Source organism: Bombina bombina, chromosome 2 (genome assembly GCF_027579735.1).
Source record: "Bombina bombina isolate aBomBom1 chromosome 2, aBomBom1.pri, whole genome shotgun sequence".
NCBI lineage: Eukaryota > Metazoa > Chordata > Amphibia > Anura > Bombinatoridae > Bombina > Bombina bombina.
Window position 1 is genome coordinate 570,700,759 of NC_069500.1, and position 23,013 is coordinate 570,723,771.

Here is a 23,013-nt window from a genome sequence, read left to right on the forward strand (position 1 = left end):
AGGTTCTCTGTTATCGGTCGTAGAGATTCATCTCCTACCTCCCTTTTCAGATCGACGATATACTCTTAATTTACCATTACCTCTATTAATAACTGTTTTAGTACTGGTTTGGCTATCTGCTATAGGTGTCTTTTGGTAAGTATGTTTTTTATTACTTAAGACACCTCAGCTATGGTTTGGCACTTTATGCATTTATATAAAGTTCTAAATATAGGTATTGTACTTATATTTGCCATGAGTCAGGTTCATGTATTTCCTTCAGCAGACTGTCAGTTTCATATTTGGGGAATTTAAACATTTTAAGAAATTTTTTTCTTACCTGGGGTTTTAGTCTTTTTTTCAGTTGACTACTTTCTGCTATTGCGGGTATTAGGCCCGCGGGTGCGTCAAATGCTAAACTTTATTGCGTCATTCTTGGCGCAAAATTATTTTAGCGCGGAAAAAGACGTTTATGACGCAACTTCGTCATTTCCGGCGTCATACGTGACGCAGAGACCTTTCACACGGCGGCGTCATTAGTGTGTTTCAGACCTGGAGTCTTCAGGGGTAATCATGCCAGTTCCTCCTCAGGAACAAGGTTTGGGGTTTTATTCAAACCTATTCATTGTACCAAAGAAAGAAAATTTATTCAGACCAGTTCTGGATCTGAATATTTTGAATCGTTATGTAAGAGTACCAACTTTCAAGATGGTGACTATAAGGACTATTCTGCCTTTTGTTCAGCAAGGACATTATATGTCCACAATAGACTTGCAGGATGCATACCTTCATATTCCGATTCATCCAGAACACTATCAGTTTCTGAGATTCTCTTTTCTAGACAAGCATTACCAATTTGTTGCTCTTCCATTTGGCCTAGCAACAGCTCCAAGAATCTTTTCAAAGGTTCTGGGTGCCCTACTATCTGTAATCAGAGAACAGGGTATTGCGGTGTTTCCTTATTTGGACGATATCTTGGTACTAGCTCAGTCTTTACATACTGCAGAATCTCACACGAATCAACTAGTGTTGTTTCTTCGGAAACATGGTTGGAGGATCAAAAAGTTTCTTGATTCCTCAGACAAGGGTCACCTTTTTAGGTTTCCAGATAGATTCAGTGTCCATGACTCTGTCTCTAACAGACAAGAGACGTTTAAAATTGGTCACAGCATGCCGGCACCTTCAGTCTCGGTCATTCCCTTCAGTGGATCTGAATATTTTGAATCGTTATGTAAAGAGTACCAAATTTCAAGATGGTGACTATAAGGACTATTCTGCCTTTTGTTCAGCAAGGACATTATATGTCCACAATAGACTTGCAGGATGCATACCTTCATATTCCGATTCATCCAGAACACTATCAGTTTCTGAGATTCTCTTTTCTAGACAAGCATTACCAATTTGTTGCTCTTCCATTTGGCCTAGCAACAGCTCCAAGAATCTTTTCAAAGGTTCTGGGTGCCCTACTATCTGTAATCAGAGAACAGGGTATTGCGGTGTTTCCTTATTTGGACGATATCTTGGTACTAGCTCAGTCTTTACATACTGCAGAATCTCACACGAATCAACTAGTGTTGTTTCTTCGGAAACATGGTTGGAGGATCAAAAAGTTTCTTGATTCCTCAGACAAGGGTCACCTTTTTAGGTTTCCAGATACATTCAGTGTCCATGACTCTGTCTCTAACAGACAAGAGACGTTTAAAATTGGTCACAGCATGCCGGCACCTTCAGTCTCGGTCATTCCCTTCAGTGGCTATGTGCATGGAAGTTTTAGGTCTCATGACTGCAGCATTGGTCGCGATCCCCTTTGCTCGTTTTCACATGAGACCTCTACAGCTTTGCATGCTGAATTAATGGTGCAGGGATTATACAAAGATATCACAATTAATATCCTTGAATCCCAATGTACGACACTCTCTGACATGGTGGATAGATCACCATCATTTGGTTCAAGGGGCCTCTTTTGTTCGGCCAACCTGGACTGTGATCTCAACAGATGCGAGTCTTTCAGGTTGGGGAGCTGTTTGGGGATCTCTGACAGCACAAGGGGTTTGGAAATCTCAAGAGGCGGCATGGCCACACAGGTTTTGGTATGCGGATCTGGTGCGGATGTCCAAGGTCCGTTTTCCATCAGGATCTCAAATCATTAAATTTGAAATTGAACGCTTAGTTCTGAGTCATAGAGGTTTCTCTGAGTCAGTGATTAATACTATGTTACAAGCTCGTAAATCTGTCTCTAGAAAGATTTATTATAGAGTTTGGAAGACTTACATTTCATGGTGTTCTTCTCATAAATTCTCCTGGCATTCTTTTAGAATTCCTAGAATTTTACAGTTCCTTCAGGATGGTTTGGATAAGGGTTTGTCTGCAAGTTCTTTGAAAGGACAAATCTCTGCTCTTTCTGTTTTATTTCACAGAAAGATTGCTATACTTCCTGATATTCACTGTTTTGTACAGGCTTTAGTTCGTATTAAGCCTGTCATTAAATCAATTTCTCCTCCTTGGAGTCTTAATTTTGTTCTGAAGGCGTTACAAGCTCCTCCGTTTGAGCCTATGCATTCTTTGGACATTAAACTACTTTCTTGGAAAGTGTTGTTCCTTTTGGCTATCTCTTCTGCTAGAAGAGTTTCTGAGCTATCTGCTCTTTCTTGTGAGTCTCCTTTTCTGATTTTTCATCAGGATAAGGCAGTTTTGCAGACTTCTTTTCAATTTTTACCTATGGTTGTGAATTCTAACAACATTAGTAGAGAAATTGTTGTCCCTTCCTTATGTCCTAATCCTAAGAATTCTTTGGAGAGATCCTTACATTCTTTGGATGTGGTAAGAGCTTTGAAATATTATGTGGAAGCTACTAAAGATTTCAGGAAGACTTCCAGTCTATTTGTTTTATTTTCTGGTCCTAGGAAAGGTCAGAAGGCTTCTGCTAGTTCCTTGGCTTCTTGGTTGAAACTTTTGATTCATCAAGATTATTTGTAGTAGGGTCAGGCCCCGCCTCAGAGAATTACAGCTCATTCTACTAGATCAATTTCCACTTCGTGGGCTTTTAAGAATGAAGCTTCAGTTGATCAGATTTGCAAAGCGGCAACTTGGTCCTCTTTGCATACATGTACTAAATTCTACCGTTTTGATGTATTTGCTTCTTCGGAAGCAGTTTTTGGTAGAAAAGTTCTTCAGGCAGCTGTTTCAGTTTAATTCCTCTGCTTGTGTTTTAAGTTTTTTTCTTTTCAATTATAAGAAAAACGTATTTTTTTGGTTGTGGATTTAATTTTTCTGCGGAAAATGGCTGATATTATTTTATCCCTCCCTCTCTAGTGACTCTTCTGTGGAGTTCCACATCTTGGGTATTACTATCCCATATGTCACTCACTAGCTCATGGACTCTTGCCAATTACATGAAAGAAAACATAATTTATGTAAGAACTTACCTGATAAATTCATTTCTTTCATATTTGCAAGAGTCCATGAGGCCCACCCTTTTTATGGTGGTTATGGTTTTTTGTATAAAGCACAATTATTTCCAAATTTCCTTTGTTGATGCTTTCTACTCCTTTCTTTATCACCCCACTGCTTGGCTATTCGTTAAACTGAATTGGGGGTGTATTTATAGGCATTTTGAGGTTTGGGAAACTTTGCCCCTCCTGGTAGGATTGTATATCCCATATGTCACTAGCTCATGGACTCTTGCCAATATGAAAGAAATGAATTTATCAGGTAAGTTCTTACATAAATTATGTTTTTTCATCAATATAAGGCAGTTTTGCGGACTTCATTTAAATTTTTACCTAAAGTTGTGAATTCTAACAACATTAATAGGGAAATTGTTGTCCCTTCGTTGTGTCCTAATCCTAATAATTCTTTGGAGAGATCCTTACATTCTATGGATGTTGTAAGAGCTTTGAAATATTATGTTGAAGCTAGGAAGACTTCTAGTCTATTTGTTGTTTTTTCTGGTTCTAGGGAGGTCAGAAAGCTTCTGCCATTTCCTTGGCATCTTGGTTAAAGCTTTTGATTCATAACGCTTATGTGGAGTCGGGTCAGGCCCACCTCAGAGAATCACAGCTCATTCTACTAGATCAATATCAACTTTGTGGTCTTTTAAGAATGAAGCTTCAGTTGATCAGATTTGCAAAGCAGCGACTTGGTCTTCTTTGCATACATTTACTAAATTCTACCGTTTTGATGTATTTGCCTCTTCGGAAGCATTTTTTGGTAGAAAAGTTCTTCAGGCAGCTGTTTCAGTTTAATTCCTCTGCTTATGTTTTAAGTTTTTTTCTTTTCAATTATAAGAAAAACTTTTTTTTTGGTCGTGGATTTAATTTTTCAGCGGAAAATGGCTGTTTTTATTTTATCCCTCCCTCTCTAGTGACTCTTCTGTGGAGTTCCACATCTTGGGTATTACTATCCCATACGTCACTAGCTCATGGACTCTTGCCAATTACATGAAAGAAAACATAATTTTTGTAAGAACTTACCTGATAAATTCATTTCTTTCATATTGGCAAGAGTCCATAAGACCCACCCTTTTAATGGTGGTTATGTTTTTTTTTGTATAAAGCATAATTGTATTTCCAGTTCCTTTTTTTATGATTTTACTCCTTTTTCTATCACCCCGCTGCTTTGCTATTCGTTAAACTGAATTATGGGTGTGGTGAGGGGTGTATTTATAGGCATTTTGAGATTTGGGAAACTGCCCCTCCTGGTAGGATTCTATATCCCATACGTCACTAGCTTTTGGACTCTTGCCAATATGAAAGAAATTAATTTATCAGGTAAGTTCTTACATAAATTATGTTTTCAAAAACACAAAACATATTTTTAAAAATATTGCATATTTCAAGGTATTTGACTGGGAAGGACTTAAGTGTACGTGTGTGTGTATATATATATATATATATATATATATGTGTGTGTGTGTGTGTTTTTATATATATATATATATATATATATATATATATATATATAAAAACACACACACTTGAGCCATTTTCAGTCAAACGCCTTGTCTTGTCATATACCTTATCTTTTTAACCATATAAATGTTATCATTTTTATTTAAAAAGTGTATGTATGTGTGTGTGTATATAAATATATATATATATATATATTTTTTTTTATTTTTATTTTTTTTCATGTAATTGGCAAGAGTCCATGAGCTAGTGACGTATGGGATATACATTCCTACCAGGAGGGGCAAAGTTTCCCAAACCTCAAAATGCCTATAAATACACCCCCCACCACACCCACAATTCAGTTTTACAAACTTTGCCTCCTATGGAGGTGGTGAAGTGAGTTTGTGCTAGATTTCTACGTTGATATGCGCTTCTCAGCATGTTGAAGCCCGGTTCCTCTCAGAGTGCAGTGAACGACAGAGGGATGTGAAGGGAGTTTTACCTATTGAATGCAATGGTCATCCTAACGGGGATCTATTTCATAGGTTCTCTGTTATCGGTCGTAGAGATTTATCTCATACCTCCCTTTTCAGATTGACGATATACTCTTATATACCATTACCTCTACTGATTCTCGTTTCAGTACTGGTTTGGCTATCTACTTTATGTAGATGAGTGTCTTTTGGTAAGTATGTTTTCTTTGATTTATGACACTCTCAGCTATGGTTTGGCACTTTTATATGTAAAGTTCTAAATATATGTTTTATACTTATATTTGCCATGATTCAGGTTAATCAGTATATTTCCTCCTTACAGACTGTCAGTTTCATTTTGGGAAATGCATATGAATAAATATTTTCTTACCTGAAAATTTTTCAAATTGACTTTCTAAATTGAGGGCTGTTAGGCTCGCGGGAGCGCAAAATGCTATAATTTATTGCGTCATTTTTGGCACGAGAATTACGTTTGTTGACTTAATGCTGTCATTTCCGGCGTCTTAGTTGGCGCCGAGAGTTTTCACATAGTTGTGTCATCTATGACGCTTGTGTGTGTTCCAGACGTTTTTGGCGCCAAAAAATATTTTGTCAATTGTGGGCGTCATTTTTGGCGCCAGATTTTTGACATTATTTAAGTCATTATTTCTTTTTTGCTTCTGGTTTCCAGAGTCTTATTCTGTTTGCATTTTTTCCCATTTCTGAAACTGTCATATAATGAAATTGATAATTTTGCTTTATATGTTGTTTTTTCTATTACATATTGCAAGATGTCTCAATCTGACCCTGTCTCAGAAACTACTTCTGGAATGCTGCTGCCTGATGTCAGTTCTACCAAAGCTAAGTGCATTTGTTGTAAACTTGTGGTAACTGTTCCTCCGGCTGTAGTTTGTGTTAGTTGTCATGATAAACTTTCAAAAGCAGGCAATATTTCCATTAGTAGTAGTCCATTACCTGTTGTTGTTCCTTCAACATCTAATGTTCAGGATATTCCTGTTAATGTGAGAGAATTTGTTTCTAATTCTATTCAGAAGGCCCTGTCTGTTACACCACCTTCTAATAAACTTAAAAGGTCTTTTAAAACTTCTCATAAATTAGATGAATTTTTATATGACAGCCAACATTCTGATTTATCTATCTCTGATGAGGATCTATCTGGTTCAGAAGATTCTGCCTCAGATATTGACAATTACAAAACTTCATATTTATTTAAAATGGAGTATATTCGTTCTTTATTAAAAGAGGTGTTGATTGCATTAGATGTGGAGGAGACTAGTCCTCTTGATATTAAAACCAGTAAACGTTTAATAAATTCGTTTTTTAAACCTCATGTAGTTATTCCAGAGGTTTTTCCAGTTCCTGACGCTATTTCAGATGTAATTTCTAGGGAATGGAATAGTCTGGGTACTTCATTTACTCTTTCTTCAAGGTTTAAGAAACTGTACCCTTTGCCGACTGATAGATTGGAGTTTTGGGAAAAGATCCCCAAAGTTGATGGGGCGATCTCTACTCTTGCTAAGCGTACTACTATTCCTACGGCAGATAGTACTTCTTTTAAAGATCCTTTAGATAGGAAGCTTGAATCTTATCTAAGGAAGGCTTATTTATGTTCAGGTCATCTTCTTAGGCCTGCTATTTCTTTGGCTGATGTTGCTGCGGCTTCAACTTTTTGGTTGGAAACTTTAGCGCAACAAGTACCAGATCATAATGTGTATAGCATTGTTAAGCTAATTCAACATGCTAATAATTTCATTTGTGATGCCATTTTTTATATCATTAGAATTGATGTCAGGTATATGTCTTTAGCTATTTTAGCTAGAAGAGCTTTATGGCTTAAATCTTGGAATGCAGATATGACTTCTAAGTCAACGTTGCTATCTCTTTCTTTCCAAGGTAATAAATTATTTGGTTCTCAGTTGGATTCTATAATTTCAACTGTCACTGGGGGTAAGGGAGCCTTTTTGCCTCAGGATAAAAAATCTAAGGGTAAATTTAGGGCTGCTAACCGTTTTCGTTCCTTTCGTCAGAATAAGGAACAGAAACCTGACCCTTCCCCTTAAGGATCGGTTTCCAATTGGAAGCCTTCTCCAGTCTGGAATAAATCCAAGCCTTTTAGAAAATCAAAATTAGCCCCCAAGTCCGCATGAAGGTGTGGCCCTCATTCCAGCGCAGCTGGTAGGGGGCAGACTACGATTTTTCAAAGATGTTTGGATAAATTCAATCCAAAATCATTGTAATCAGAACATTGTTTCTCAAGGGTACAGAATAGGTTTCAAGGTAAGACCGCCTGTGAGAAGGTTCTTTCTCTCACGCATTCCAGTGAACCCAGTAAAGGCTCAGGCTTTCCTGAAGTGTGTTTCAGACCTGGAGTTATCCGGGGTAATTGTGCCAGTTCCATATCTGGAACGGGGTCTGGGGTTTTATTCAAATCTGTTCATTGTTCCAAAGAAAGAATTCTTTCAGACCAGTTCTGGATCTAAAATTTTGAATCGTTATTTAAGAATACCAACATTCAAAATGATGACTATATGGACTATTCTGCCTTTTGTTCAGCAAGGGCATTATATGTCCACAATAGACTTACAGGATGCTTATCTTCATATTCCGATTCATCCAGATCACTATCAGTTCCTGAGATTCTCTTTTCTAGACAAGCATTACCAATTTGTTGCTCCTCCTTTTGGCTTAGCAACAGCTCCAAGGATCTTTTCAAAGGTTCTCTCGGTGCCCTACTCTCTGTAATCAGAGAGCGGGGTATTGTGGTGTTTCCTTATTTGGACGATATCTTAATACTTGCTCAGTCTGTACATTCTGCAGAATCTCACACGAATCAACTAGTGTTGTTTCTTCAAAGACATGGTTGGAGGATCAATTTACCAAAAAGTTCCTTGATTCCTCAGACAAGGGTAACCTTTTTAGGATTCCAAATAGATTCAGTGTCCATGACTTTGTCTCTAACAGACAAAAGACGTCTGAAATTGGTTTCAGCTTGTCGGAACCTTTAGTCTCAGTCATTCCCTTCAGTAGCTATGTGCATGGAGGTTTTAGGTCTCATGACTGCAGCATCGCACGTGATCCCCTTTGCTCGTTTTCACATGAGACCTCTTCAGCTTTGTATGCTGAACCAATGGTGCAGGGATTATACAAAGATATCACAATTAATATCCTTAAATCCCAATATTCGACTATCTCTGACTTGGTGGTTAGATCACCATCGTTTGGTTCAGGGGGCCTCTTTTGTTCGTCCAACCTGGACTGTGATTTCAACAGATGCAAGTCTTTCAGGTTGGGGAGCTGTCTGGGATCTCTGACTGCGCAGGGGGTTTGGAAATCTCAAGAGGCGAAATTATCAATCAATATTTTGGAACTCTGTGCGATTCTCAGAGCTCTTCAGTTTTGGCCTCTTCTGAAGAGAGAACAGTTTATTTGTTTTCAGACAGACAATGTCACAACCGTGGCGTATGTCAATCATCAAGGTGGGACTCACAGTCCTCAAGCTATGAAAGAAGTATCTAGGATACTTGCATGGGCGGAATACAGCTCCTGTCGAATCTCTGCGGTCCATATCCCAGGTATAGACAATTGGGAAGCGGATTATCTCAGTCGCCAGACTTTACATCCGGGAGAATGGTCTCTTCACCCAGATGTGTTTCTTCAGATTGTTCAGATGTGGGGGCTTCCAGAAATAGATTTGATGGCTTCTCATCTAAACAGGAAACTTCCCAGGTATCTGTCCAGGTCCAGGGATCCTCAGGCGGAAGCAGTGGATGTGTTGTCACTTCCTTGGAATTATCAACCTGCTTATATCTTTCCGCCTCTATTTCTTCTTCCAAGAGTGATTTCCAAAATCATAATGGAGTGTTCATTTGTACTGCTGGTGACTCCAGCATGGCCACACAGGTTTTGGTATGCAGATCTTGTTCGGATGTCCAGTTGCCAACCTTTGACACTTCCGATAAGGCCAGACCTTCTATCTCAAGGTCCATTTTTCCATCAGGATCTCAAATCGTTAAATTTGAAGGTATGGAGATTGAACGCTTAGTGCTTAGTCATAGAGGTTTCTCTGACTCAGTGATTAATACTATGTTGCAGGCTCGCAAATCTGTGTCTAGAAAGATTTATTACCGAGTTTGGAAGACTTAAATTTCATGGTGTTCTTCTCATAAATTCTTTTGGCATTCTTTTAGAATTCCTAGAATTTTACAGTTTCTTCAGGATGATTTGGATAAGGGTTTGTCTGCAAGTTCCTTGAAAGGACAAATCTCTGCTCTTTCTGTTCTGTTTCACAGAAAAATTGCTAATCTTCCTGACCTTGTTTTGTACAGGCTTTGGTTCGTATCAAGCCTGTCATTAAGCCAATTTCTCCTCCTTGGCGTCTTAATTTGGTTTTGAGGGCTTTACAGGCTCCTCCATTTGAGCCTATGCATTCTCTGGACATTAAATTACTTTCTTGGAAAGTATTGTTTCTTTTGGCCATCTCTTCTGCTAGAAGAGTTTCCTAATTATCTGCTCCATCTTGTCTCCTTTTCTGATTTCTCATCAGGATAAGGCGGTTTTGCGGACTTCATTTAAATTTTGTGAATTCCAACAACATTAGTAGAGAAATTGTTGTCCCTTCGTTGTGTCCTAATCCTAAGAATTCTTTGGAAAGATCTTTACATTCTTTGGACGTGGTAAGAGCTTTGAAATATTATGTTGAAGTTACTAAAGATTTCAGAAAGACTTCTAGTCTATTTGTTATCTTTTCTGGTTCTAGGAAAGGTCAGAAGGCTTCTGCCATTTCTTTGGCGTCTTGGTTAAAGCTTTTGATTCGCCATGCTTATTTGGAGTCAGGTAAATCCCCGCCTCAGAGGATTACGGCTCATTCTACTAGGTCAGTTTCTACTTCCTGGGCTTTTAGGAATGAAGCTTCTGTTGATCAGATTTGCAAAGCAGCAACTTGGTCTTCTTTGCATACTTTTACTAAATTCTACCATTTTGATGTTTTCTCTTCTTCAGAAGCAGTTTTTGGTAGAAAAGTTCTTCAGGCAGCTGTTCAGTTTGATTCTTCTGCTTATAATTTCAGTTTTTTTCATTATAAAGATTAAAACTTTTGATTTGGGTTGTGGATTCTTTTTTCAGCGGAATTGGCTGTCTTTATTTTTATCCCTCCCTCTCTAGTGACTCTTACGTGGAGTTCCACATCTTGGGTATTTGCTATCCCATATGTCACTAGCTCATGGACTCTTGCCAATTACATGAAAGAAAACATAATTTATGTAAGAACTTACCTGATAAATTCATTTCTTTCATATTGGCAAGAGTCCACGAGGCCCACCCTTTTTGTGGTGGTTATTTTTTTGTATAAAGCACAATTGTTCCAATTCCTTGTTGATGCTTTCGCTCCTTTCTTATCACCCCACTTCTTGGCTATTCGTTAAACTGAATTGTGGGTGTGGTGGGGGGTGTATTTATAGGCATTTTGAGGTTTGGGAAACTTTGCCCCACCTGGTAGGAATGTATACCCCATACGTCACTAGCTCATGGACTCTTGCCAATATGAAAGAAATTAATTTATCAGGTAAGTTCTTACATAAATTATGTTATATATATATATATATATATATATATATATATATATATATATATATATATATATATATATATATATATATATATATATATATATATGTGTGTGTGTGTTACTTTATTTTAATGTTTTATTTGTTTTGTGAATTTTTTTTTAACCCTTACACTTTACGTCAGGTCTCAAGTCACACTAATTCTAGCGCTATTTGGGCTGTCACTAAAGCGCATAACCCATAACTTTCAACTTGTAATATCACCATTATTTAGCTTAGTTGCAATGTCCATTGAATGTAATGGGTGCACTAGAGCGATATCTGCTGCACTAAACCACCTCTGGTAAATCTGATTTACCATGGACTTGTATAGGGCTGCAACTAATGAATATTTTCTTCATAAATGGAAAGAGTCCACAGCTGCATTCATTACTTTTGGGAATTCAGAACCTGGCCACCATGAGGAGGCAAAGACACCCCAGCCAAAGGCTTAAATACTCCTCCCACTTCCCTCATCCCCCAGTCAGTCTTTGCCTTTCGTCCCTGGAGGTTTGCAGAGAAGTGTCAGATGTTTTCGAGAGTTACTTATGGAGGGTAGTACTCTTCGGCATGGGACTGGAGTTTTAAGTAGTCTTGTCAGCTTCTCAGTGAGAGCATGGGTGAAAGTTAGAGTCTGGAGATGCAGGGAGAGTCTTTCTGTGAAACCATCCCGACTCGTATTAATAGCTCCACAAGCAATCGCTGCCTGCTTTTTTCTCTCAAGTCCATGGTAGATGAGACGCTACTATCTGTCGCACTTGAAGGGCCTTGTTTCTGTTCCATGGCGTAGATTCTGGCAAGATAGTTTCATTTTACTTCCATCATGAATGAATTGTAATTTCAACTGTTTATCCGAGAGGGGCTACAACCTTTCAGGGAGAAATCTTTAGCATAGGGTCTCAGTGAGGCCCCTTTTTGTATCTAGGAATCAAGGGTTAATATCTCCTGAGGTGGATTATTGAACAGGGGGGGTTATAATCATGTTTTTATGTGATTCTGTCTGCTACTGTGTAGTGTTGCTTTGGCTCATGGCTATTTTTTATATATTCTAGTGACTAGGCCTTTTTCGATCGGGTGCGCTTTTGCATGGACTGCACGGTTTACCTTGTGACTGCATTTCCGCTTCCTGACCGTGTGGCAACGGAGAAATCCTGGTCCGCTGGTGTCTGGTGTCCCAGTTATGGAGGATTCTTGGAGACGGATGTCTCTGATTCAGACTCTACTTCTTGCGAAGAATATGAATTGGCCCGGGTGATACATGCCCATCAATTATGTTACGAATGCCGTTTTAGAGTGCTCTGTTCCTCGGGATCAGGGAATCGGGTGCCCACTGAGCCATCTGCCTCTGGGGATTCTATTTCTTATGAGACGAGTTCCCTACCACAAACTCTTACTGCGCATGCAGGTAACCCAAACGCTACTTATACTTTCTAGGGAGTGTGGCCTGCTCACACCAGAGGTTACAACACGGTTCTGCATGGCCATATATTTGGCGCTGGCGGATCTGCACCTCCCCGGAATGAGCTTACGATATTGTCTGTGTTTCGTTAACCAGTGCCCGTCAGGCTTGGGATCGCCTGGTCCAGTTCAGCCTTCCGGGGGAGCGACTGCCCCTGAGGCCTCAGGGGGTCAACCTTCGGGCCGGTGTTTCCTTTTGTTCCGGCGGGAGGTATGTTGCGCCTTTCGTTATTGACTGGCGCGCCTTCGTGTTCTACTAAGACACGTTTTTGGCGTTGCTGGAGGATCCCACTCTTAATAGGTCTGGGGATTCTCATTCTTACTCTTTAACTGGCTTGCATACATAGACATAAGGGGATAAATTAATATTCTTATAGTCTTTGTTATTTGTGTATCCTTTTCCAGTTCTGAGCTTGGAAGTCTCGGAGCCCTGCTGGGCTGGTCCTTCGGGTCTCTCCGTTCTTCCTTGGCGATAACCTACGGGTTCCCTTATCCTTTATTTTCATCCGGTGAGGATGATTTTTATTTGGTCTAAAGCTCCTGTTGTGTTGTGATGTTTCCTTTGGGAACTTTCTTCTCTGGAATTGATACTCGCGATTTTGTGGTTGCACTGTTTACAAAAGTCTGTCTGACTGTTCTTTATCCCTCCATCATCGGGGGAGACTCTATGTGGCCTTGACAGTGCTGGGACCCTTGGTTTCAGGCTGGTCCTGATTGGGTACAAATCCTTCTGTCTTTGAGGCCTAGTTCAGACACCTTTTTATGTCAGGTTGATCCGGTGAGGGCACCTAGTGATCACAATATGATTTGTGTTGTTTTCTTTTATTTTACAAGCTTCAACTAGCATCCTGAGAGGACTTGATGGTCCGTGGTTGCTTAGGGGCATGGGAGATTGGTTCAGTCCTCATTCGCCTTTCAATCTAGTGGGCCGGGACTCCGTTGAGATCCGCGGCAACATGCTCAGTCGTTTACGTTTTTTCCGGGAACTAAAGTGTTCCTTCCCATTTTGGGTTGGAGGCTTGGAGGATTTAGGTCCTTCATACCGCCGTTCTTACGGTTTTGCCTTTCATGGTCTCTTTGTAAGTGTCCTTTTAGGACTTGTTCCTTTTAGAGGTTCTCTTCCTTTTGGTTGAGACTTTTTTTCTGGCGACTTTGGCCGCTTAATTAGGAAGGGAAGTCCGTAAGGCTCTGTCTTCCTTCGAGAGTTAGTCGTCTCCATATCAGGGGCGATAGGTGTTGTCTTTTTTTCCAAGCTTTTTTGCTTAGGGGATGTTCTGCCTGGGTTCAGGATGCTTGCATTCTTCGCCCTTGGGTGTGGTCCTCTGGAATGTTAATCTGAAAGGATTATGGAGACTTGCCTTTATTTCTACTCTCTTGCGGGTGACTCTGTTCTTGTTCTCTTTTCCCTTAGTGTTGCCCTTGGGACCTTTTGGGCTCTAGAGAAATCGAGTGACTTTGTCGCGGCCTAGTACCTTGCTGGGGGGGGGGGGGCGTTGACCTCCAGCTAAGGGTGTTCTCTTCCCTTTGGGCTAGGAATTATGAGTGAGTTCTGTACTTGTTTTTCGGGTTTCCCGGTTCTCTTCCCCTGTGAGGTCTGATTGCTTCAGATGGGGTGTCTTGTGTTCCCTAAGGGTGTTGTTCGTTCTAGGACGATTCTGGGTCCAGGGTTCTTGTCTTGGATCCTCCTTGGATGTCTGGAGACTTATGATTCTGTGGACTGGTTCGGGACGACCCAGTTTTTTTCAGGGACCCTATGTTGCGACATAGGGGCTAGCTCGTTGGGCTTGCAAACAGGAAGGCTAGAGTTCACATCCACTTTTGGGTACTGGTTATAAACTTTAAAACCTGACTTTACTCCTCTATGGGGAGTTTTTTCTCTGTTGGGTCAACAGTGGTGTCTGGATGATTTTTCATTCGGTCCGTGTTTTGATCATACTTAGGCTTCATGTCTTGTGGACATGTACGCTGTTCTTAGCTGTGCCCTTCCCTTTTGAGGGGATAGTTTGTCTTCCCTAGGAGCTGTGTTTTCCTCTCTCTGGAGGGTCTTTGTCCTGCCCTGTGTGTAGGAGGTTGGATCAGGTGGCTTATTTCTGTAAGGGGCAGCATCTGCTGCTCTGTGGGCTTTGTTCCACCTGCTGGAATTTGATCTCTCTGCGTAGAGACTGTCTTAAGAGAGCTGTGACAGGTCTTCCTACAGATCTATTGCTCTTTTCTCTGTTCCAGGCCCCAGGGGGTTCTCCTTTGAAATGCGTTATTTTGGAGGAGCGGATTGGGTTGGCACCCGAGCTCTGTTGGGGTGGGTGAGTCCCCCCCCTTTTTTCTTTACATTCCCTGGGGGCTTGTGGTTGGGGCATTTCTGTCGCTCGTGTCTATCAGACATGTCTGTCGCTTGGGCTGGTCCAGTGTTGGAGCAGGATCTGAGATCTGTTGCTCTGCTAAATTTGTCCTCTGAGCATTCGAGGTAGGTAAGCCTTGAGGTTTCTCCTTTCTCCATGTTCAATATTTGTGGGAAGGTCTGGTGGCTCTTGGATAACCTGCAACGTTATCTGCTGGTTAGTGGATATTTAGCAATCTGAAGGATCCTATCTTCAGCTAATTTCTGCTTGCCCTGCAATTATTTAAGTTTCAGAGTCATTTTTAGATGACTGCAGCGTGCTGTGTTTTTGCTTCAGGTGAATGTTTGTCAGACCTATCTGAGCTTGCTGCACAAGGTTTTGTTTTTTGAATATTTCGGTATTCTGAGCTACCTTTTTGCTACTTGGGGGACCTTTGTCTTCAGTTGCTTTTTAGTGTGCGGTTGTGTTAGGGAAGATCCTCTCTGTTTCAGACTCCCGGCATTATCCTGTGGTTTTTGTTTCTGTTGTCTGGGCACTGCCTCCCCTTGTTTCTATGAGACTGGTTGGGTCTCTTAGCCTGACCCGGTTTCTCTGGGTTTTTTGCTCTGTGTTTGTGCCCTTTTTATGTATTATTTTTCTGGAGTTCCTTATGCTAGCTGGAAGCTAGCTCAACATACTAATGCACTGTGGCTACTCTGCACTGTAACAAACAGAGCAGCACCTTGAGTTCCTTAAGTGGTATTAGCCGTGCTTTACAAGTACAATTTTTTCTTTTCCGTGCCTTTTCTTTTTTGTGGAAGAATACAGTAGTTTGTTCCCTTTTTTTAGTAAGGGGTTTTGCTGGGCAACAGTGTCTCTTGGAGGCTGTTGACTCAGTCGAGTCTAGTTCCTGCGGGTCAGTGTCATTGGGCCTTTTCCTCCCTCCCCCCCCCCCCCCCCAAGTTGTTCTCGGCTTCAGTGTCCTCTATAGCTTGGGTATTGTTTTCCCAAAAGTAATTAATGCAGCTGTGGACTCTTTCCATTTATGAAGAAAAACTTAAATTATGCTTACCTGATAATTTTCTTCAGGTGGAAAGAGTCCATCTCCCCGCCCGTATTTTTTCTGTGGGGCGTCTGTTATTTTTGTTCTTCTGGCACCTTTTTACCCTGATATTTCTTCTACTGTTCCTTGTTCCTCGGAAGAATGACTGGGGGATGACGAAAGTGTCTTTGCCTCCTCCTGGTGGTCAGGTTCTGATTTCCCAAAAGTAATGAATGCTGCTGTGGACTATTTCCATCTGAAGAAAAGAAAATTATCAGGTAAGCATAATTTAAGTTTTTCCTTATCGATTAATCGGCCAATTATTTTTTCTACTAATCGGATAAAAAAGTAATCAATTTTTTTTTCTGTATTAAAAATAAAATACACATACGGAGTGTTACAAATATAAAAGTTCAGACTTAAACTTTACATTAACACAATGGTTTGTCCAGTTTGTAAGCAACAGAGCATATTTTTATAATTAAACAAAACCACAAACTGAAAAGAGGTAGAACTAGAAAGATGTAGACTTTTACTGTTTTTAACATTCTGTTGTTCACTCTTTCAGAAACTTTGCATTGAAATGCAAAAATGTTAACATATCCACATGCTCCTGGCTGAGGCTGGCTCTCTTTTTGCAAGCTACTTTGCCTGGAGCAGAGAAGAGGTGGTCAAATGGTGTTGCGGTGCAGTGAAAAGTAAACGTCTGTGTACGTCTTTAGGCTAAGGGCATAACCATAAGACACAATACCATGTGCAGGCGTTCATTTGAGTGAAGCAGCTGGTGCTGTGTACAAACCAACTAATAGCAGACCAACTAATCTATAATGAGATTCGTTAACAACTATTTTAATAATCAATTATATTGATTAGTTGTCACAACTCTACACTTGTAATATCAAGCTGCGCACCATTTGTAATCTGGCCCATTGACTTTTATGCTGATGTATTAAAACTTATACTGAAATATCTTCAACCTACAAAGACTTAAACAACACTAGTAGAAAAAATGTTACTGTATGTTACTTCTGTAAATAAGGTTTGATTACATTTAATCCCTTGGCTGCCAATGGGTGAAAACATATTTGTTATATCTTTAATGCACTAAAAAACAAACTTAAATGCTTACTTAAATATGGAAAAGCATTTAACAGTCTTAAATCTTAAATGCAGCTATCTAGGAGGAAGTGCAGAAATACAGTACAGATAGCCAAGAACTTTAAAAATAAAAAAATTGACATTTTAATTTATTTTACAACAGTTTTAACATTGTTTTTATTATTGGTTTATCAACAGGGTGGCAAAAAAGGTAAAAGGAATTCGGAATCAGACCACGGACGGTGATCAAGCATTATCCAGCTTATTTAAGAGCTGAAGGGACGTTTTCTAAAAGCACTAACATTTCTGCAGAATTTAACGTAATGCTGTTCAATGCCATATTGTTAGTTTTTCATTATTAAATAAAGCTTATTCTTCTGTTTGCATGAGTCTGTGTTCTTGGCCTAAAAAAAAAATTTTTATCTAGTCTTTTTAAATTTTGAAGGTAAGGGCTTATTTAAAGGAAAAAAATACTACTTTGCTGCAGGACCAAAACACAGCAAAATGTTAACTCAATTGTTAGGTAGATACCTGCAAAACAAATCTAAAGAAATGATAAACTTTTTACCTTTTGTTGGAGTTAATGAGTCATGCGGCTTATGTCTAACAAGAGATGCATTACAGAATGTGTATGCCTTGCACATAAGGGTCTTTAGAGCAAGACATTTTGTGACAAGCCAGTTTTTAGATATACCGTGGGTATTGAAAAGAATCACCACCCTTGAAAATAATCACATTTTGTTGCTTTGCAGCCTGAAATAAAGACAGACAGTTTTTGTTTATCCAGTTGTAATTACTCAGTGCAACGTATAACATCCAAGTGAAAGATATAACACCAACATGTCAGGTAAAAATAAAGACAATTCAAAACCAATCACTGAGTTGGAAAAAGGATCACCTCCTTGTGTGTCGGTATTTTGTTGAACCACCTTTTGCTTTAATTACAGCAAACTAACTTTGCACATCTAGACACTGCAATATTTGCCCACTCTTTTTTTTTTTCAGAACTGCTCCAGTTCCGTTACATTTGATGGTGACCGTTTGTGGACTGCAGTCTTTAAGTCATTCCACAGATATTCAATGGGGTTTAAGTCTGGGCTCTGACTAAGCCATGCAAGGATATTCACCTTTTATTTCCTAAGATATGGTGAGTCCATGGAATCATCATTTACTAGTGGGAATATCACTCCTGGCCAGCAGAAGGAGGCAAAGAGCACTACATCAAATCTGCTATATATGTCACTTCCCTTACCCATAATCCCCAGTCATTCTCTTTGCCTGTGGTGCAAGGAGGAGGTGACGTTTTGGTGTCTGATCTACAATCAAGATTTTTTTATTTTAAAGCAGAGTAGGTTTGCTCTGATCTTTCTAAAGGGTCTAGCCTTAGCCCATGTCAGTCTCTTCAGTAGGGCAATGGTGGCTTTTAAGCAATTGTGAACTTGTGGGGTACAATCCTTACTGCGTTTTCCCAAAACATTTAGCTGTCCTATTTAGATAGCCTGAGTAAGTTTTCTCAGTCTTTCTGTATTTCCACAGGTCCATGTGAGGGATGGCATCCTCTCAAACTTTTCTGCCGGAAAGATAAATATTGCGATAAGTGCCAGTTTTATTTTTCTATGTAGCAGGGAAAATTTGGCACATATTCAGCTGAAACGCTGCAGGGGGACGTTTTTTTTTTAATTATTCGTGTCAGGATGCAGGTTTTCTCTTGTAAGGTGTATCCAGTCCACGGATCATCCATTACTTGTGGGATATTCTCCTTCCCAACAGGAAGTTGCAAGAGGATCACCCACAGCAGAGCTGCTATATAGCTCCTCCCCTTACTGCCATATCCAGTCATTCTCTTGCAACTCTCAAGAAGCATGGAGGTAGTAAGAGGAAAGTGGTGAAATGTAGCTGTAATCTTGCTTCAATCAAAAGTTTGTTATTTTTAAATGGTACCGGAGTTGTACTATTTTGTCTCAGGCAGAAAAATAGAAGAATCTGCCTGTGATTTCTATGATCTTAGCAGGTTGTAACTAAGATCCATTGCTGTTCTCACACATGACTGAAGAGAGAGGAAACTTCAGCGGGGGAATGGCGTGCAGGTTATCCTGCTATGAGGTATGTGCAGTTAAGATTTTTTCTAGACAATGTGAATGCTAGAAAATGCTGCTGATACCAAAATTATGTAAGGTAAGCCTGAATACAGTGATTTAATAGCGACTGGTATCATGCTTACTTTCTGAGGTAATACTCTTTTATATTTACAATATAAAACGTTTGCTGGCATGTTTAAAAGTTTTTATATATACTTTGGTGATAAAACTTTATTGGGGCCTAGTTTTTTCCACATGGCTGGCTTAAATTTGCCTAGAAACAGTTTCCTGAGGCTTTCCACTGTGTTACTATGAGTGGGAGGAGCCTAATTTAGCGCTTTTTTGCGCAGTAACTTTTACAGACTGAGACATCCAGCTTCCTCCAGGAGTCCCCTGAATGCTATAGGACATCTCTAAAGGGCTCTTAGGCTTTCCAAAATCGTTTGTTGGGGAAGGTAGGCCCACAGCAAGGCTGTGGCAGTTTGGTGTGACTGTTAAAAAACGTCTATATCATTTTTTTGATCCGTTTTTTGAACTAAGGGGTTAATCATCCATTTGCAAGTGGGTGCAATGCTCTGTTAGCTTATTATACACACTGTAAAAATTTTGGTTGATTTACTGCCTTTTTTCACTGTTTTTCAAATTCTGACAAAATTTGTTTCTCTTAAAGGCACAGTACCGTTTCTTATATTTGCTTGTTAACTTGATTTAAAGTGTTTTCCAAGCTTGCTAGTCTCATTGCTAGTCTGTACAAACATGTCTGACATAGAGGAAACTCCTTGTTCATTATGTTTAAAAGCCATGGTGGAACCCCCTCTTAGAATGTGTACCAAATGTACTGATTTCACTTTAAGCAATAAAGATCATATTCTGTCTTTAAAAAATTTATCACCAGAGGAATCTGACGAGGGGGAAGTTATGCCGACTAACTCTCACCACGTGTCAGATCCTTTGACTCCCGCTCAAGGGACTCACGCTCAAATGGCGCCAAGTACATCTAGGGCGCCCATAGCGTTTACTTTACAAGACATGGTGGCAGTCATGGATAATACACTGTCAGCGGTATTAGCCAGACTACCTGAATTTAGAGGAAAGCGAGATAGCTCTGGAGTTAGACGAAATACAGAGCATACTGACGCTTTAAGAGCTATGTCTGATACTGCCTCACAATATGCAGAAGCTGAAGAAGGTGAGCTTCTTTCTGTGGGTGATGTTTCTGACTCAGGGAAGATGATGCAACCTGATTCTGATGTCTCTTAAGCTTGAACACCTCCGCGTGTTACTCAGGGAGGTTTTAGCTGCTCTGAATGACTGTGATACAATTGCAGTGCCAGAGAAATTGTGTAGACTGGATAAATACTATGCAGTGCCGGTGTGCACTGATGTTTCTTTCATGTAATTAGCAAGAGTCCATGAGCTAGTGACGTATGGGATATACATTCCTACCAGGAGGGGCAAAGTTTCCCAAACCTCAAAATGCCTATAAATACACCCCTCACCACACCCACAATTCAGTTTTACAAACTTTGCCTCCTATGGAGGTGGTGAAGTAAGTTTGTGCTAGATTCTACGTTGATATGCGCTCCGCAGCAGGTTGGAGCCCGGTTTTCCTCTCAGCGTGCAGTGAATGTCAGAGGGATGTGAGGAGAGTATTGCCTATTTTGAATGCAGTGATCTCCTTCTACGGGGTCTATTTCATAGGTTCTCTGTTATCGGTCGTAGAGATTCATCTCTTACCTCCCTTTTCAGATCGACGATATACTCTTATTTATATACCATTACCTCTGCTGATTTTCGTTTCAGTACTGGTTTGGCTTTCTACAAACATGTAGATGAGTGTCCTGGGGTAAGTAAGTCTTATTTTCTGTGACACTCTAAGCTATGGTTGGGCACTTTTTTAATAAAGTTCTAAATATATGTATTCAAACATTTATTTGCATTGTCTCAGGATGTTCAACATTCCTTATTTTCAGACAGTCAGTTTCATATTTGGGTTAATGCACTTGAATCAATTATTTTTTCTTACCTTAAAAATTTGACTTTTTCCCTGTGGGCTGTTAGGCTCGCGGGGGCTGAAAATGCTTCATTTTATTGCGTCATTCTTGGCGCGGATTTTTTGGGCACAAAAAATCTTTTCTGTTTCCGGCGTCATACGTGTCGCCGGATGTGGCGTCATTTTTGGCGCCAAATAATGTGGGCGTCTTATTTGGCGCTAAAAAATATGGCCGTCGCTTTTGTCTCCACATTATTTAAGTTCATTTTTTCTTTGCTTCTGGTTGCTAGAAGCTTGTAAATTGGCATTTTTTTCCCATTCCTGAAACTGTCATTTAAGGAATTTGATCTATTTTGCTTTATATGTTGTTTTTTCTCTTACATATTGCAAGATGTCTCACGTTGCATCCGAGTCAGAAGATACTTCAGGAAAATCGCTGTCTAGTGCTGGAACTACCAAAGCTAAGTGTATCTGCTGTAAACTTTTGGTAGCTATTCCTCCAGCTGTTGTTTGTATTAATTGTCATGACAAACTTGTTAATGCAGATAATATTTCCTTTAGTAATGTACCTTTACCTGTTGCAGTTCCATCAACATCTAAGGTTCAGAATGTTCCTGATAACATAAGAGATTTTGTTTCTGAATCCATCAAGAAGGCTATGTCTGTTATTCCTCCTTCTAGTAAACATAAAAAATCTTTTAAAACTTCTCTTTATACAGATGAATTTTTAAATGAACATCATCATTCTGATTCTGATGACTCTTCTGGTTCAGAGGATTCTGTCTCAGAGATTGATGCTGATAAATCTTCATATTTATTTAAAATGGAATTTATTCGTTCTTTACTTAAAGAAGTACTAATTGCTTTAGAAATTGAGGATTCTGGTCCTCTTGATACTAATTCTAAACGTTTAGATAAGGTCTTTAAATCTCCTGTGGTTATTCCAGAAGTTTTTCCTGTTCCTAATGCTATTTCTGAAGTAATTTCCAGAGAATGGGATAAATTGGGTAATTCATTTACTCCTTCTTAACGTTTTAAGCAATTATATCCTGTGCCGTCTGACAAATTAGAATTTTGGGACAAAATCCCTAGAGTTGATGGGGCTATTTCTACCCTTGCTAAACGTACTACTATTCCTACGTCAGATGGTACTTCGTTTAAGGATCCTTTAGATAGGAAAATTGAATCCTTTCTAAGAAAAGCTTATCAGTGTTCAGGTAATCTTCTTAGACCTGCTATATCATTGACTGATGTTGCTGCAGCTTCAACTTTTTGGTTGGAAACTTTAGCGCAACAAGTAACAGATCATGATTCTCATAATATTATTATTCTTCTTCAACATGCTAATAATTTTATCTGTGATGCCATTTTTGATATTATCAGAGTTGTCAGGTTTATGTCTCTTGCTATTTTAGCTAGAAGAGCGTTATGGCTTAAAACTTGGAATGCTGATATGGCTTCTAAATCAACTCTACTTTCCATTTCTTTCCAGGGTAACAAATTATTTGGTTCTCAGTTGGATTCTATTATCTCAACTGTTACTGGTGGGAAAGGAACTTTTTTACCACAGGATAAAAAATCTAAGGGTAAAAACAGGGCTAATAATCGTTTTCGGTCCTTTCGTTTCAACAAAGAACAAAAGCCTGATCCTTCATCCTCAGGAGCAGTTTCAGTTTGGAAACCATCTCCAGTCTGGAATAAATCCAAGCCTTCTAGAAAAGCAAAGCCAGCTTCTAAGTCCACATGAAGGTGCGGCCCTCATTCCAGCTCAGCTGGTAGGGGGCAGGTTACGTTTTTTCAAAGAAATTTGGATCAATTCTGTTCACAATCTTTGGATTCAGAACATTGTTTCAGAAGGGTACAGAATTGGTTTCAAGATGAGACCTCCTGCAAAGAGATTTTTTCTTTCCCGTGTCCCAGTAAATCCAGTGAAAGCTCAAGCATTTCTGAATTGTGTTTCAGATCTAGAGTTGGCTGGAGTAATTATGCCGGTTCCAGTTCTGGAACAGGGGATGGGATTTTATTCAAATCTCTTCATTGTACCAAAGAAGGAGAATTCCTTCAGAC

At 39.6% G+C, this 23,013-nt stretch overlaps 1 protein-coding gene across 1 annotated transcript in view; it reads left to right on the forward strand.

Moving 5' to 3' along the window:
- Positions 1–17,257, forward strand: part of GKAP1 (G kinase anchoring protein 1) — a 264,594-nt gene extending 247,337 nt beyond the window's left edge. The window contains exon 11 of the mRNA XM_053699968.1: positions 17,074–17,257. Coding sequence (XP_053555943.1) covers positions 17,074–17,121 — 48 coding nt within the window. The 3' untranslated portion in view covers positions 17,122–17,257. The remainder of the gene's footprint in view (positions 1–17,073) is intronic.
- The last annotated feature ends 5,756 nt before the right edge of the window (positions 17,258–23,013 follow it).